The sequence below is a fragment of the Lepus europaeus genome, chromosome 10, assembly GCF_033115175.1.
Source record: "Lepus europaeus isolate LE1 chromosome 10, mLepTim1.pri, whole genome shotgun sequence".
Lineage (NCBI taxonomy): Eukaryota > Metazoa > Chordata > Mammalia > Lagomorpha > Leporidae > Lepus > Lepus europaeus.
The window spans coordinates 44,721,059-44,736,511 of NC_084836.1; the positions used below are offsets into that span (position 1 = coordinate 44,721,059).

Consider the following 15,453-nt stretch of genomic DNA (forward strand, 5'->3'; position numbering starts at 1 on the left):
AATATTTCAGGGAGATGGGCTCTCGGGAAGGACAGGGGATGGAACCTGGGGGCATGGGTGCTTTTGTTACAAGTAGACCAACATCTCTGGACATGACACTTTTCCAAAGTGTATGTCAGTGAGTAAAGCATAACATACGGGGTTTCTCAAACTTGAGAGGGGCTTGGTTTGTTAAAAATGCAAATCCCAGGGTCCTGATTTGTAGTAATCCCTGAAGCCCCAGAATCTGCCTTTAAACATGCTCTCCTGCTAGTTCTAATATAGGCTGTCATTCTGTGGACCACACTGTAAGAAACACTGGCACAAAGTCAGGATATTTTTGTAGTGATTAAAAGAAAAACATGTTGTAATTGCAAACATAAAACACTTCCTCTGGGTCCCAAGGTTAAATTCCAGGCTCCTGCAGAGTCTACTTTGAGTCCTACTCACAGCTTTTTGCTGGGCCCTGCAACTCAGGTGGCAGCCAGACCCTATAATGGACTCCCCAGCCCACAAGCTGCCTCTACGGTGATAAAGCCTCTGTGTCTGAATCCATCAGCTATTTTGTCTCATGCAAACAGTTTTTCAAGGGCAGTGTGTACCTTCAAGGGCAGTGTGTGGAGATGTGGGAAATGTGTGAAATTTCTGAGTTCAGGAAAGTAGAAAGCACCAGAATGTGGCCCAGCATTTGAGCATAAAAAATCAGCTTCATGGTGGGTATTGTGGCAGAATTAAGATTAAGCCCCTGCTTGGGATGCCTGCATCCCATATCACAGTGCCTGTTTTGAGATCTGGCTACTCTACTTCCAATCCAGCTCCCTGCGAATGCATTCAAGGAAGTAGTAGCTCAAATGCTTAGGTCCCCTGCTACCCACATGGAAGATAAGAGTTTTGGGCTCCTGGATTTGGCCTTTGTGGGGTGTAAACCAGCCAATGGAAGAAATAACTAACGCACTCTTGCTGTAGCTCTGCCTTTTGAGTAGATGAAAATAAATAAATAAATAAATATTCAATAAACAGCTTCATTTTTACGGATGTACTGCAAAAAAAGATACAAAAAGAAAAAGAAAATAAATTTTGCATGTGTAGTACCAAAAAAATTTTTAAAAATACTGTAAGCAATCAAAATGTAGTTACATATACCAATGTTTGCCTTGTAATAAATTCAAATGATCAAGAAAAGCTTTCTAATAATTGGTAAAGAAAAGCTATTGAGGAAGGTGCAGAACATACAAACAGCCCCTTCTAATCAGACTGCTTATAAAGATGGAGTCCATTTCTCTCTGTTTTTGGTCAAAAGTCATTTTTTCTGTAATTGATATTCTACATCCATTAGTCCAAAGAAATTAATGGATTTGAAGGTTATTTCATTCAATGAGTATTTCTGCTATCTCAGAATTTTAGCTGAAACCCAAAACTGTGACCAGTAGCTAATGAATGCTACAAGTTCTCAAATGGGACATGCTGGAAACATTGACTCAGCATAGCTCAGAGAGGCCAAATCTGATCTCATGGCCCTTCGCCAATCACCACCTCCAACTTGTCTAAGAGAAGACTGAAGATGTGGTAGGGCAAAGAGGCTCTCCTTGAACAGAGATACCAGTTAGGAGAGTAGACTCTGGATTGCCCATCTGCCCAAGGCCTATTGAAGGAAGCAGCCAGAGACCTCCCTGTGCTGGGGTATGATGTGTGCAGAAAGAGGAAATGCACCATCTACTGAATCCCAAGCTAGATGCTCACTGACAAGTATCAGTTCCACTACCATGGCAGGGGATGTGCATGTGACCACAACTGCAAAACTTGGCTGGCCAAATACAAACCTCTTTAATGACCAAGGTCAAAAGCCCTACCCATATATCCAAATCCAAGCACCAACATCACTAATATCTTCTCCATAAGTATACATATTTCTTTCAAGCATTTTTCTTTCCATTGGTGTTGGGGCTAGCATTGTGGCATAGAGATAAAACTTGAAGTGCTAGCATCCCACATGGGTACTGATTCAAGTCCTTGCTGCCCTACTTTTCATGCAGCTCCCTGCTAACAGTATGGGAAAAAACAGCAGAAGATGATCCAAGTGTTTGGGCTCCTGCCACCCATGTGGGAGACACAGACAGCCAGACACTGTGTTGCCCTCGCCCATCAGAAGCGACGAGCCAGCCTGCAGAGCCAAGCCTGATACCCACATGGTAGGAGGCCACCCCTGAGAGGGGCTCAGTACTTGCCACCTGCTGGCCTGTCCACCCCTCTGCACTCACCCGCGCCCTCCACACCTGCTGGGACCCTCCCCATCCCAGCCAAGGGAAGCAGAGCTGCCAAAGACTCAAAAAAAAAGGGGGGGGGACCTAAAAGCACTGACTTCAGCCTGACCCAGCCCCAGCTGTTGCCGCCATCTGAGGAGTAAGCCAGCAGATGCAAGATCTTTCTCTTTTTATCTCTCCCCCTCTCTCTGTAACTCTGGCTTTCAAATAAATAATAAATCTTTTGTTAAAAGTCACTGGTGTAATTTCTCAATGTGTGATGGGTATTTGGTACAGCAGTTAAGACACATCTTGCGATGCCTGTATCCCATAAGAGTGCTTGGATTCAAGTCCCGGCCGTGCTTCTGATTCCAGCTTGCCTCTATTGCATATCCTGGAAGGCAGCAGACTGTGGCTCAAGTACTTGGGTTCCTGGCATTTATGTGGGCGACTCAATTGGAGTTCCCAGTGTCTGACTTCAACATGACCAAACTTCAGCTATTTGAGGCATTTAGAAAGTGAACTAGTGGATGGAAGATCTCTCCATGTCTCTCTACCTTTCAAGTGAATGAAAATAAAAAAATAAAGATTTTTAAATTGCTCAGTGTTCCCAGCCAAGGACCCAGTGCTGATGTGTCTGAGGAACTGAAACTTTTCACTTAAGTTATTAACCCACTGAGAAACAAAGCAAAGGGTGGCAGAAAGAGGCCAAAGTATCATCACTGTGAAAAGTAATAAAAAATCCAGGGCCAGAAGCAGGATTTGTAACTAAAATCACAAGGCCACAAGGCTACAGCAGAGCCAGTTATCAGATCCTTCCCAAAAGGACAACTGGCACCAAGCTGAGTGGAGCAGGCCCAGTTGATTTCCCAAGGTTACCAACCAGGGTACTCTCTACCCAATCCTGTCCTCTGCAGGGCAGAGTACAAGGCCACAGGAAGAGACCCAGGAGAGAAACTAACAGGACTCCATTCGTTTAGAAGGAAATACAGAGTTTCCCCTGCGAAGTTATATTATAAACAAATTGTTTTCATAAGTCCAGAATTCTTTATCTGCAATTCCAAAATAAAAAAGGCTGTTAAAATAAAAGTTTTCTTGTTACCTTGTAGAAAACTCATGAGGTAGCCAAATCTGACCTGAAATGATAAGTTATCTGTGATCTTTATTCCATTTGTCTGCATATTTATGTTTTGAAATTAAAGTATGTTTGTGTATGGGGTGCTTCGCAGGCCCAGTTGGGTATGTTATTTAAAATACAGGAGTGGGTGGTCAGCTAGTAGTTAAAATGCCCATGTCTCATACTGGAGTGCCTGGGTTTGAGTCCTAGCTCTGCTCCTGACTCCAGCTTCCTGCTCTTCTGCATCCTGGGTGGCAACAGTTGATGGCTCAGATAAATGGGCCTCTGCCACCCACATGGGAGACCTGGATGGAGTTCTAGGCTTCTGGCTCTGCCCTGGCCCAGCCCTGCCTGTTGTAGGTATCTGATGAATGAACCAGCAGATAGAAGGTGGCATTCTCCCTCTCTTTCTCTCTCTCAAATAATATTAGTTTTTTTTTTTTTTTTTAAAGTAAAAGTAAGGGGCCTGCGCTGTGGCACAGTGTGTTGAAGCCATGGCCTGAAGTGCCGACATCCCATATGGGCTCTGGTTCTAGTCCCGGCTGCTTATCTTCTGATCCAGCTCTCTACTGAGGCCTGGGAAAGCAGTGGAGGATGGCCCAGGTGCTTGGGCCCCTGCACCCATGTGGAAGACCAGGAAGAGGCTCCTGGCTTCAGATTGGCTCAGCTCCAGCCGTTGTGGCCATCTTAGGAATGAACCAGTGGATAGAAGACCACTTTCTCTGTCTCTACCTCTCTCTGTAACTCTGTCTTTCAAATAAATAAAATAAATCTTTAAAAAATTTAAAGTAAAATGATACTTTTTTAAAGTCCAGACCATTCTGAGTTAGGAAACAGGTAAGGCCTCAAGAATTTTAGATGAAGAATTGTGTTTAGGTGAAGAAAAGTGTGGGAAACAATAAATTGGCTGGAGATAAGTAGCAAAACATCTTAAGAATGTGAGGAAAGCAAGGCAGGAGAGAGCATGTCTCAGATCTCCATTTGGGATATGGAAGACCAGGTGAAGATTTAGAGTAATTGGAATTTCCTTAATGTGGTACTGTATAGAGATTATTTGTTTTGGGGCAACCAAATAAAAAAGGGGGACTTAAATAAGAGGCTCTCCTTCCATCAGGAGATGTAATTGCCAGTGTAAATGCAAGGATGCTGCCTGGTAGCCATATGTGAGAGGCCATGGTGAAGGGAATTTTCCAACCACATGGAGTAGGTTGAAGGTCAAGGAGATTATTCTATAGGAGGTCCCAAATTGGAGTGTACAAATTACAAGGCTATACAAAGAAGAATTTGAATGTTTTTGTCTGGTCTGATTCAAACCTGATGACATGGTTCTAATCCCAGGGGACAGAAGTTCTATAAAAATAGCCAAAGCCATCTGGACACAATCAGGGCATTCCCAGTCCTCTTGGAGCACTGACACTATTCAATGAGTCCCTTGATGGCCAACCCTGCTAAGTGTGCACATGCACATGAAAGTTCCACTGACAAAAGAAAAGCGTGGCTTATGTTTCCCAGGGATCATTTTATTCTCCAGGGACTCTTTTATAGCACATCAGTTTCTGGTATCAGAGATGTGGAAATGCAACAGCCACATTTACAGATTTTTTTTTTAGTTGCTAGAGGTCATTACCTTCCAGTCACCATCACCTCTCAATCAGTGAGGACCTTCCTAGAGGTTGTCAATAATATTAATGATGACAATGGTGGTTAATATTTACGCAGTTCTCATTATATGAAAATTGCTTAGTGCCTTGACAGGGATGATTGCATTTAATAATAATAGCTTGGGTCCAGCATTGTGGCATAGTGGGTTAAGCTGCTGCTTGCAACCCCAGCATCCTGTATCAGTGCTGGTTTGAGTCCCAGCTGCTCTGCTTCTCATCTAGCTCCCTGCTAATGGATCTTGGGAAGCAGCTGAAGATGGCCCAAATACTCTGGCCCCGCCATTCACATGAGAGATCTAGATGGAGTTCCTGACTCCTGGCCTCACCCTGGCCCCACCCTGGCTATTGAGACCATTTGGAGAGTGAAACAGTGGATGTAAGATCTCTTTCTTTCTGTATCTTTCCCTGTCTGTTACTTTGCCTTTCAAATAAATAAATAATAGCTACAATTTCTTAAGCACATTTAGTTTATACTTGCTCATTTAATCCTCATATCATACCAGCAGGACTTAGTATTCTCATCCCTCATTTCACAGAGAAGGAAACTGAGGCCAGAAAGCTAAGCAACCTATATCCAAACAAGGGAGGATGGATGGGAAAGCCAGGCATGAGATTAAAATTTTCAGCCACAAATGTGGGCAAGGCACAAGTTCCCAAGAGCCCCTGCTGTGCCAGACACTAACTCCTTAGTGACCAGACTTTGGGAAGCTGGTGGAGGAAGGGCTCCTGGGAGAGATCCCAGACACCCAGGTTTGTGAGTGGTCAGGGCACAGTTGGGCATTGAGTAAAGAAAGTTGTCTAACAGGCAGCATGGAAGAATTGTAGTATTTTAACTTGATATTTAACATAAATAAAATATTTTAAAGATTTATTTATTTATTTGAAAGAGTTATAGAAAGAAGTAAAGACACACACACAGAGAGAGAGAGAGAGAGAGAGAGAGAGAGAGAGATCTTCCATCCTGTGGTTCATTCCCCAGATGATCTCAACAGCCAGGGCTGGGGCCAGGCTAAAGTCAGGAGCTTCTTCTAGGTCTCCCATGTGGGTGCAGGGGCCCAAGGACTTGGGCCATCTTCTGCTGCTTTTCCCAAGCTATAAGCAGGGAGCTGGATCAGAAGTGGAGCAGTCAGGACACAAACTGGTACCCATATGGGATGTCGGTATCACAAGCAGTGGCTTTACCTACTATTTTAATTAACCCCATCACCCCTTGGCAGAGTTAAACTTCAAACTCATATCTGCTTGGCACCAAAGCCTTTGTGTGAGAGGTATCGGGTCTGTTTTCCTGGTTCTTGTCGTGGGCAACCTCCTATGTGCCCTCTTCATTACTTCCAGTAAGAAGGAGCTCGCAGGTTCACGGAGCAAGGCTGAGTGGCTGACATTGCCTCTTTCTGTAAACTCCACCAGAGCTCTTTTTAATTCCATTCCCTGGTCCTGGTGGAGCTTCCTGACACAGTCTGGACACTTGCTTTCTCCTCCACATGGTGCCCTTACAATTTTTCACATTTCTATTTTTCAGCTAAATGTGTTCATATTGTGAGCAAGAACATTTGCAGTTTCCTGTCTTTTATTTATTTTTATAAAATCCTCAACACCAAACCATTCTTGTCTTTCTTGGAAGTGATGCTGATGAATATTGGAGTGCCTGCTTTCCATAGCCAGCCCTGGTTCCTGACTCCAGCTTTCTGCTAATGCACACCCTAGAAGGCAGCAGGCCATGGCTCTCGTATTTGAGTCCCTGCCACCCACAGGGGAGGCTTGGATTGAGTTCTTGCTCTTGACTTAGGCGATAGCCAGGTCCATTGTGGGAATGTGGGGAATGAATCAGCAGACAGGAGCTCTTTTTGTCAATCTCTCTCTTGCTCTCACTCTGGTTCTTCTTTCTGCTTCTTAAATTAAAAAAAAAAAAATGTTTTAAGGAATAATCCTTGCTAACAAATGAGAGCATCTCTCCTAGGGGAAGAGTTCCTCAAAGAAATGAGGTGCCCTGGAGTAGGACTCCCAAGTTGTACAGCCTGGTTTCAGACCCTGCCTCCCTCACATGTAGGCTGTGAGATAAATACACTAATATCATTTCCCACTTTTGTAAAATGGAGTTAATAATAGTGGATATTTCATGAGGCTGTTATGAGATTACAGAGAAAAACCCATGTATAGTGCTTACACACTTAATAGGTACTCAATAAATTTTGATTTAAAAATGGCTCCATGGGGCTCTGTTATGGAGCAACCTGTTAACAGGTTAACCTGTTGCCTGCAATGCTGGCATCCTATATTGGAGCACTGGTTAGAGTTTGGAGTGCTCAGCATCTAATCAAGCTCCCCCTAGTGACCTGGGAAAGGCAGTGGAAGATAACTCAAGTGCTTGGGCTCCTGCCATCCAAGTGGGAGACCCAGATGGAGTTTCTGGCTCCTGGCTTCAGCCTGGTCCAGCACCAACCTTTGCAGTCAATCTCTTTCTCTCCCTCCCTCTTTCTTCCCTCCATCACTTTGCCTTTCAAATATATAAAATCTTTAAAAATAAATAAATTGGCCGGCACCGCGGCATCACTAGGCTAATCCTCCACCTGCCATGCCAGCACCCCAGGTTCTAGTCCCTGTGGGGGCACCGGACTCTGTCCTGGTTGCTCCTCTTCCAGTCCAGCTCTCTGCTGTGGCCCGGGAGTGCAGTGGAGGATGGCCTAAGTGCTTGGGCTCTGCACCCGCATGGGAGACCAGGAGAAAGCACCTGGCTCCTAGCTTCAGATCAGCGCGGTGCGCCGGCCGCGGCGGCCATTGGAGGGTGAACCAACGGCAAAAAGAAGATCTTTCTCTCTGTCTCTTTCTCTCACTGTCCACTCTGCCTGTCAAAAAAATAAATAAATAAAATAAAATAAATAAATTTATACTTATATTCCCGAAAGTAACACACACAATTCCCAAAAATCTCCAAGCAAAAAATTCTGATATTTCAGAGCAGAATTCCTGGTTTGAAGTTATGTTGGAAAACATTCATGAATAAATAGTGGAATTTGAGGGGGAGTGGAGGGAATTAACCATTACCTGGGCTAAATATTTCATAATTAGAGAATAACATTCAAAAAGTCATTGGTTAGAGTGAAAGGAGAAGAAAGAAAGAGAACACTGAATCCTTATTTATTCCTCCATCAGTTCTGAAAGGTAAGTATTATTATTCCCATGTAACAGTCAGGGAATGGAAACCCAGGAATGACTGACATACTGAGGCACAGGAAGAGCATGATCAGGCCCAAGTCAGCTTAGCCAGTTCGGCTAAATTAATCCTTTCCTCCTTGACCATGACCCCAGAAATGCCCTGGTCAACCCTATTGTGTTATATTGAGAAAATTGAAGCCCAAAGATCTGAATATCTTGTCCTGGGACTAGAATCCTGGTGTGTTTCTCACTACAATTTGCCTCCTCTCAAAATAGGATTTCACACCAATTCCCATAGCCCCACTTACCCCCAAACAACAACTGAACAGAATTAAAGATTTCAATGTCCTTGCTTTCTTGTTTATACCTGCTCTATGCCAGTTGTATCTCATTTGTAATAGTTTCTTTATGAGAGAGAGTGAGAGAGAGAGAGAGAGAAAGAAATCTTTAATTCCAGATCAGCCTTCCCTTTTTATCAGCAGTAAGAACTATGGAAACATGCTTCCAGAATTTCCTAGGGAATCAGAGTAAAGGAACTTTTGTTTAAACATCAAGTATTAATGCTGCCCAGAGAGTAGGAAAAGATCTTCACAGATACTAAATGTCTTGGGAGATTGTCTAGGATGGAAGAATGATTAAGGCACTGTGCTAGCAACAAATCCCACCCATTTCTTTTTCATACCTGCTAATGTGATTCTTTTTATTTATTTGTTACTTCAGAGAGACCAACAGAGAGCTCCCATCTGCTGGTTCACTTCCCAAATGCCTGCAACAATCAGAGCTGGGTCAGGCTGAATCTGGGAGCCAGAAACTGCATCTGGATCTTCCACATGCTGGCAGTGACCCAACATTTGAGCCATTAGCTTCTGCCTCCTAGGGTATACATTAGCAGGAAGGTGATCTGCAGAGAGGAACCAAGACTCAAATCTGGGCACTCGAATATAGAATGCAAATGTTCCAACCCATGATTTAACCACTAGACCAAATGCCCACTGCTACAGGGGTAATTCTTAATTTTTTAGTGTGAGGGTTTTGAGGCCCTTTTAAGAATCTAGAGAAAGGCCAGTGCCGTGGCTCAACAGGCTAATCCTCCGCCTTGTGGCGCCCGCACACCGGGTTCTAGGCCCGGTTGGGGCGCCGGATTCTATCCCGGTTGCCCCTCTCCCAGGCCAGCTCTCTGCTATGGCCCAGGAAGGCAGTGAAGGATGGCCCAAGTCCTTGGGCCCTGCACCTGCATGGAAGACCAGGAGAAGCACCTGGCTCCTGCCTTCGGATCAGCGCGATGCACCGGCCACAGCGGCCATTGGAGGGTGAACCAATGGCAAAAAGGAAGACCTTTCTCTCTCTCTCTCTCTCTCTCTCTCTCACTATCCACTCTGCCTGTCCAAAAAAAAAAAAAATCTAGAGAAAAGAATAAACTATCTTGCTAGAAAATGTGTTTTCTTTTCTTCTTCTTCTTCTTTTTTTTTTTTTTTTTGACAGGCAGAGTTAGTGAGAAAGAGAGACAGAGAGAAAGGTCTTCCTTCTGTTGGTTCACTCCCCAAATGGCCACTGCTGCACCGATCTCAAGCCAGGAGCCAGGTGCTTCTCCTGGTCTCCCATGCGGGTGCAGGGCCCAAGCACTTGGGCCATCCTCCACTGCCTTTCGGGGCCACAACAGAGAGCTGGACTGGAAGAGGAGCAACCGGGACAGAACCGGCACCCCAACCTAGACTGGAACCAGAACGGGAGTGCCAGAGCCGCAGATGGAGGATTAACCTAGTGAGCCACGGCGCCAGCCAGAAAATGTGCTTTCAAGTACACACACTTGTGAAACACACATGAGTTTGAATTTGTAGACCCCTAGAATTAAGGATCAACTCCCAACATGGGTGCACTGTCATATTCTGACCTTGTTGTTTTCCTATCTACACAGCCCTGGCCTGGTTGGATGTGACATGGTAGCCAGTGAAGACAGGAAAAAATGAGGAATAAAAGGGGCTCTGTCCTTCCTGTCTCCTTGGTTGCAGAAATCATGAACACAGTTTTCATAGAAGTATGCTTTTATCTGTGACCACTTTCTAAGGTATCATAAAGCCCCTATCTCCAGTACCTTGTGACTAGGCTATGGGTACAGAACTCCTCACCTTATCACTTTAGGGAAATGTGTTTAATCTGTCCCAACCAAGCAACTTCTTAGTGAAGCTTTGGAACTTAGCAAGTTCAGTATTTAGTAAGTTGAATACCGTCTGCTCCATTTTTGAAAGAGAAAGAAAGTCCTGTTGGTCATAAAATTGAATAGAAGCCTAAAGACAGAAAAGGATGCACATTATGAGAAAGCATTTTTCTCAATTAAAAAAAATCAAAATATACATTCCCACATTAGGATTCAGTTTCTTCAAGCTCCTCATGGTCTCTGTGGCATTGATAAGCATAGGGAAGACTGCTACTTCTTCTAGCTGTTAAGAGTCTTTATGTAGACGTAGATTTTTAATCTTTCTGCAAAGCTGAATAATCACTTATTTTAATGATCTGAAGCCACCTAAGATCACTGTACTTTGAATTTGATTTTGATGCATAATGTCCTATAGAAAGCACAAGTAACAATGAATAATTCATGAATGATGTGGTATATTTATGATTTATTTACAGCCTGGAGAACATCAAACACCCTATAGTCTGACTTGCCATTTAGGGAAAGAGGGTAGGACGGAACACAGGAGACATATTATAACGTTATAGATGACAGGAAGCAAGAAACTTAGATATCTACTAAGAAATAAATTGAACAAGGATGAACACAAAAAGTAGCTTTGAGAAATCTAGAAGTGTTAACAGATTGATTACAAATGCCATGAAAGAAATTATATAAGTCTATGCTGTTATATATTATAATACTATCTAGGCATTTTCTGAGTTAATTCCTCATTGTGTCTTGTGATTTTTGAAGTCTTTCCTGAATATTCCAATTTCTTCATAAAGTTTTGATTGTAGAAAACCCTAAGATACCTACAGTAATGATGAGAGGAACTTCATTTTGTCAGTTTTCTAACTTTGTTCCAATTTTTGTTTTTGCAGACAGTCTGTTGAATACCACAGGTGTCTGTCTTCACTAGCAACCATGGTCTTCATTCTTAGCCCGCAGCTGGGAGGCTCCTTCAGATATGACTCCTTGCCAGTGGGCTCTTTGGTTGATTAAGTTATCCTACAGATGATCAAGCAAAGCTGTGAAGGGATGGAATGGGGGATGACATTAAATAAAGAAAAGGATTAATACAAATTATTTTAAAATCTTTCATGAGTTACAAAATGCAACCATCACAGGCACCCTCCTCCTGGTCCTCAGCCTAAGAGAAAGTGTAAGAGCCCTGAGATGGGGATCAGATGGAAGTCTGGGTACCCTGGGTCTGGTTGACATGACAGTTGCAGGTGAGGTGAATTCTCAAAGCTGAAACATGGATGATTCTGAGGGTTCATTTCCATCAAGATCTGCCTTTCTCATGAAGCCACCCCAGTTGCAGACACTGCCTCGTTGGTGTTTTTGACTTTACACATGTAATAGCCTCCCTCCACCTTTTGAACAGAGGGAAATAATCACTCTCCCTGGAAATGAGACCTTAGCGAGTGGTCTTCAGTATGGATTTTATCCCTTTCCTTCTCTTCACTTTTAACTAATTCTTGTGGGAAGTTATCTCAGATCAGCCTGCTATAACACATTACAATAGCCTAGGTGTCTTGTAAATGATAAACATCTATTTCCTGTGTCTCTGGAAGTGAGAAGTCGAAGATCAAAACGTAGTGGCAGATTTGGTGCCTGGTGAAGGTTCTTCTCCTGATTAGCAGATGGCCAGCTTCCTGCTGTATCCTCAGTGATGGAGAGATAGATCATCTTTCTCATCTCTCTTTTTCCCATTCATGAGGGCTCTACCTCTTGACTTCAGTATGTGCTACAGGCCTACCTCCAAACACTATCACATTGGGGATTTGGGCTTCAGCATGAACTTGATGGAAACACAAACATTCTGTCCTATTCTTCAGTAAAACAAAACAAACCCCCTAGCAATTCTGAGCAGACAAAAGACATCTGATGGGCTAAGACCATGAAGGTGGGTAAGGTCTAGGCCTCCAGGTGTAGTACAGCACTTGCCCATCCCACACTTTACTCTCCCATCTGCTGCATCACTGCCCATGGTTGCCTCAGGAACTCAAGCATTCTAAGGCTTTGTGAGAAGCATGTCAGCCTGTATAGGCAATCAGAATAGCATTTAAAGTAACATAAATCAGGCCTCCTTTATCATGTCACATTTTGCTGTATTCAAGCCTTTCATTAGAGCATGAAATCCACACTGAAAAGGTGATATCCACCATAGCAAGTACCCAGCTGGGCCCTCTCAGGAGGATCACAAATGAAGACAAACTGGCTGCATTAGATGTGTGGGGAAATAAATGGTTCCTTTTCACACTTCCCCTCCCTTGAGTTGTTGAGTTCCTCTGTGCGATATTATTAGCTTCTGTCTTACTTTTTCCTTTAAGAGAAAGAATAAAGTCAATTACTTTAGAAGAAGGAACAGAAGTCTTGCCAAACAAGGAGGAAAACTAGGCACTGTGGTGTATACAAGTCCCAACCCAATAGGAAAAAGTGAAGCATACCCCAAGTCATTGAAGCAGTGCATGTAGAGCAGAATAAACTGCTCACCTGGCCCCATACTCCGTCTGCTGTGGGCATCTCCCACAATCTGGACACCCACTGAGCTGCTCCCAGCAGGCAGCTCAGATTACGATATTTCTAGGGAACTTGAATAGATCAACAGACCCTAACAAATGATCTCCAAACAGGTGGGATACTGAGAACCAGCTTTGTTGTGAATGAATCCACCTAAAACAGCAATGCAGTGGGGGTTGGATCTCTCAGAGATCAGCTTCCAGTGTTTGCCCCTGCAGTGTGGGGTGATGTGTGGGGATGGGGGACTTCCCATGAAATCTGCTTCAGCTAAGAGGGGATCTTCATCCAAGCCTCTTTCTAGAACAGAGTACCAGGATCAGGCTCAGTCTCCTACCACGACCTGTAGTGACAGGACGGCAATGCCTACAGCAGAGAAACCTGTGAGGTCACCCAAACTGCGGGCCAAAGAAAAACAGCTCACCCAGGCTATTGATTTCAAAATGCTGACGTTCTCTGGTCTGTATGAAAAGCACAGTACAATGAATCTAGGGAATCTGACCTGGGCAGGAATTGATCAGACACGAGCTGGCGCACAAGGAAAAGCAGTTTTCATGGATACATTAAGCCCACTTGGCTAGTGTGGGTGGGGATCCTTAGGCTATGTCTGAGTCCAGCAGGAAGGAGGACTGTGATTAGCAATACTAACAATGGTTTCTCTGGGCTGGGGATGGAAGTGTGGTGGCATATGTGCCCACACAAGTCATTTCTGAGCCACCCAATGACAGTGTTCTGGGTCGGGGAAAGTTGGAACGTAACATGGAAAGCTGAGGATGTTGGACTGAAGAATCTGACCTTTATTTTATGGAAATTTGTGGTTCATTCAGTCAGAACAGTAGTTATGAAAACATGGAATGTAAATTGCTTTAGCAGGAACTGTATTCTCTACTTAGCACTGGACCTACCCAGCTCCTTGTTCTCATTCAGCTATGGCTCACTCTTATAGCATTGGAAGGTAGTTGAGTGTGCAAGGCCGTTGCAGTTCTCAAAGCATGACTGTTGGATTGTGAGCTGAAAAATGACATCATCATAATCTATTTCCAGGAGATTTTTCTTCCAAGGATGTGAAAGCTGGATTGGGGGAATAAAAAGAATAGAAATTGCTGGGGCCAGCACTGTGGCGCACTGGGTTAATCCTCCACCTGCAGTGCTGGCATCTCATGTGGGCACTGGTTCTAGTCCCAGCTGCTCCTCTTCTAGTCCAGCTCTCTTTTATGGCCTGGGAAAGCAGTGGAGGATGGCCCAGGTGCTTGGGCCCCTTTACTAGCGTGGGAAACCGGAAGAAGCTCCTGGCTCCTGGCTTCGGATTGGCCCAGCTCCGGCTGTTGCAGCCACTGGGGGAGTAAACCAGCAGATGGAAGACCTTTCTCTTTGTTTCTCCCTCTCATTGTCTGTAACTCTACCTGTCAAATAAGTAAGTAAAATCTTAAAAAAAAAAAAAAAAAAAAAAGGCCGGTGCTGTGGCTCACTTGGCTAATCCTCCTCCTGTGGCGCCGGCACCCCGAGTTCTAGTCCCAGTTGGGGCACCAGGTGCTAGTCCCAGTTGCTCCTCTTCCAGTCCAGCTCTCTGCTGTGGCCCAGGAGGGCAGCAGAGGATGGCCCAAATGCTTGGGTCCCTAAACCTGCATGGGAGACCAGGAGGAAGTACCTTTCTCTCTGTCTCTCTCTCACTGTCTAACTCTGCCTGTCAAGAAAGGAAGGAAGGAAGGAAGGAAGGAAGGAAGAAAGAAGAGAGAGAAAGAGAGAGAGAGAGAGAGAGAGAGAGAAAGAAAGAAAGAAAGAAAGAAAGAAAGGAAGGAAGGAAGAAAGAAAGAAAGGAAGGAAGGAAGAAAGAAAGAAAAAGAAAAGAGTAGAAGTTACAATAGCCCCGAAAAATACTGGAACAATCCCCACAAGAGTTATCCATACCTAAACCAGATCTGTGGAAATAGAAAAGAGAAAGGGCTAAGAGATGTGGCAGAAATGACACCAAGCTGTACTTTAAATATAGGGGGTAGAGGGGAGAAAGTCTTCAAAAATGATGTCAATATTTTAGATTCAAGGGACTGAGGAGAGATGGCTAGTCCTGTTAACAGACACAGGGAATTCAAAATGAGGAAGACATTTAAGCTGGTTTGTGAAGAGACTAGGAATGAGTGGGTGAATTTTAGAGCTCAGTTGTTCTGATGATACCAGTGTTACAGATGGACTCACTCACCACACAGCTCTTCCCTGAGAAAAGCTGTGGGTTAGACCTTGTGTCTCATCCTAGCTTTGCTAAGACTAATGGAGGACATCCAATTTGGACAGCTGGCTGAGGTTAAAGGTTTAGTCTGTGGCCGTGGAACAAAGCCAAATCAACTAGGATGGAATCTGCGCCCTTGATCAGAAGAGCAAAGGACTAACTGGCAATCAGCTTCAACCATTTCTGCTACAACATCTAATCAGATATTGGCTTCTTGTCCTTTGCCTTCATGCCAGCTGGATGGTTGCCTGGCCTTGCTGCCTGGCCCAGCTATGGATAGAGGTCATACTGAACTTGCTCATCTCTCATCTCTATTCTGTTTCATCTCTCTTGAGCAAGGGTGGGGATTGACTTGGATGAATATAATAAAGTATGGGAAA

The 15,453-nt window shown here is 44.2% G+C and overlaps 1 protein-coding gene across 22 annotated transcripts in view; it reads left to right on the forward strand.

The window, feature by feature from the left end:
* Positions 1-15,453, forward strand: part of BBS10 (Bardet-Biedl syndrome 10) — a 213,453-nt gene that overhangs the window by 55,406 nt on the left and 142,594 nt on the right. For 6 of the 22 annotated variants that reach the window (XR_009867004.1, XR_009867003.1, XM_062203190.1 and 3 more), the window contains one exon: positions 2,013-2,435. The exons of 11 other annotated variants lie outside the window; for them this stretch is intronic. Coding sequence is in view for 7 of the 11 variants with exons in the window: in XM_062203184.1 (XP_062059168.1) it covers positions 2,013-2,172 (160 nt within the window). In the remaining 4 variants the exon portion in view is untranslated. Of the gene's footprint in view, positions 1-2,012; positions 2,436-11,207; positions 11,392-15,453 lie in introns of those variants that run through there. 5 more of the 22 variants (XR_009867005.1, XR_009867006.1, XM_062203188.1 and 2 more) reach the window with 1 other exon arrangement.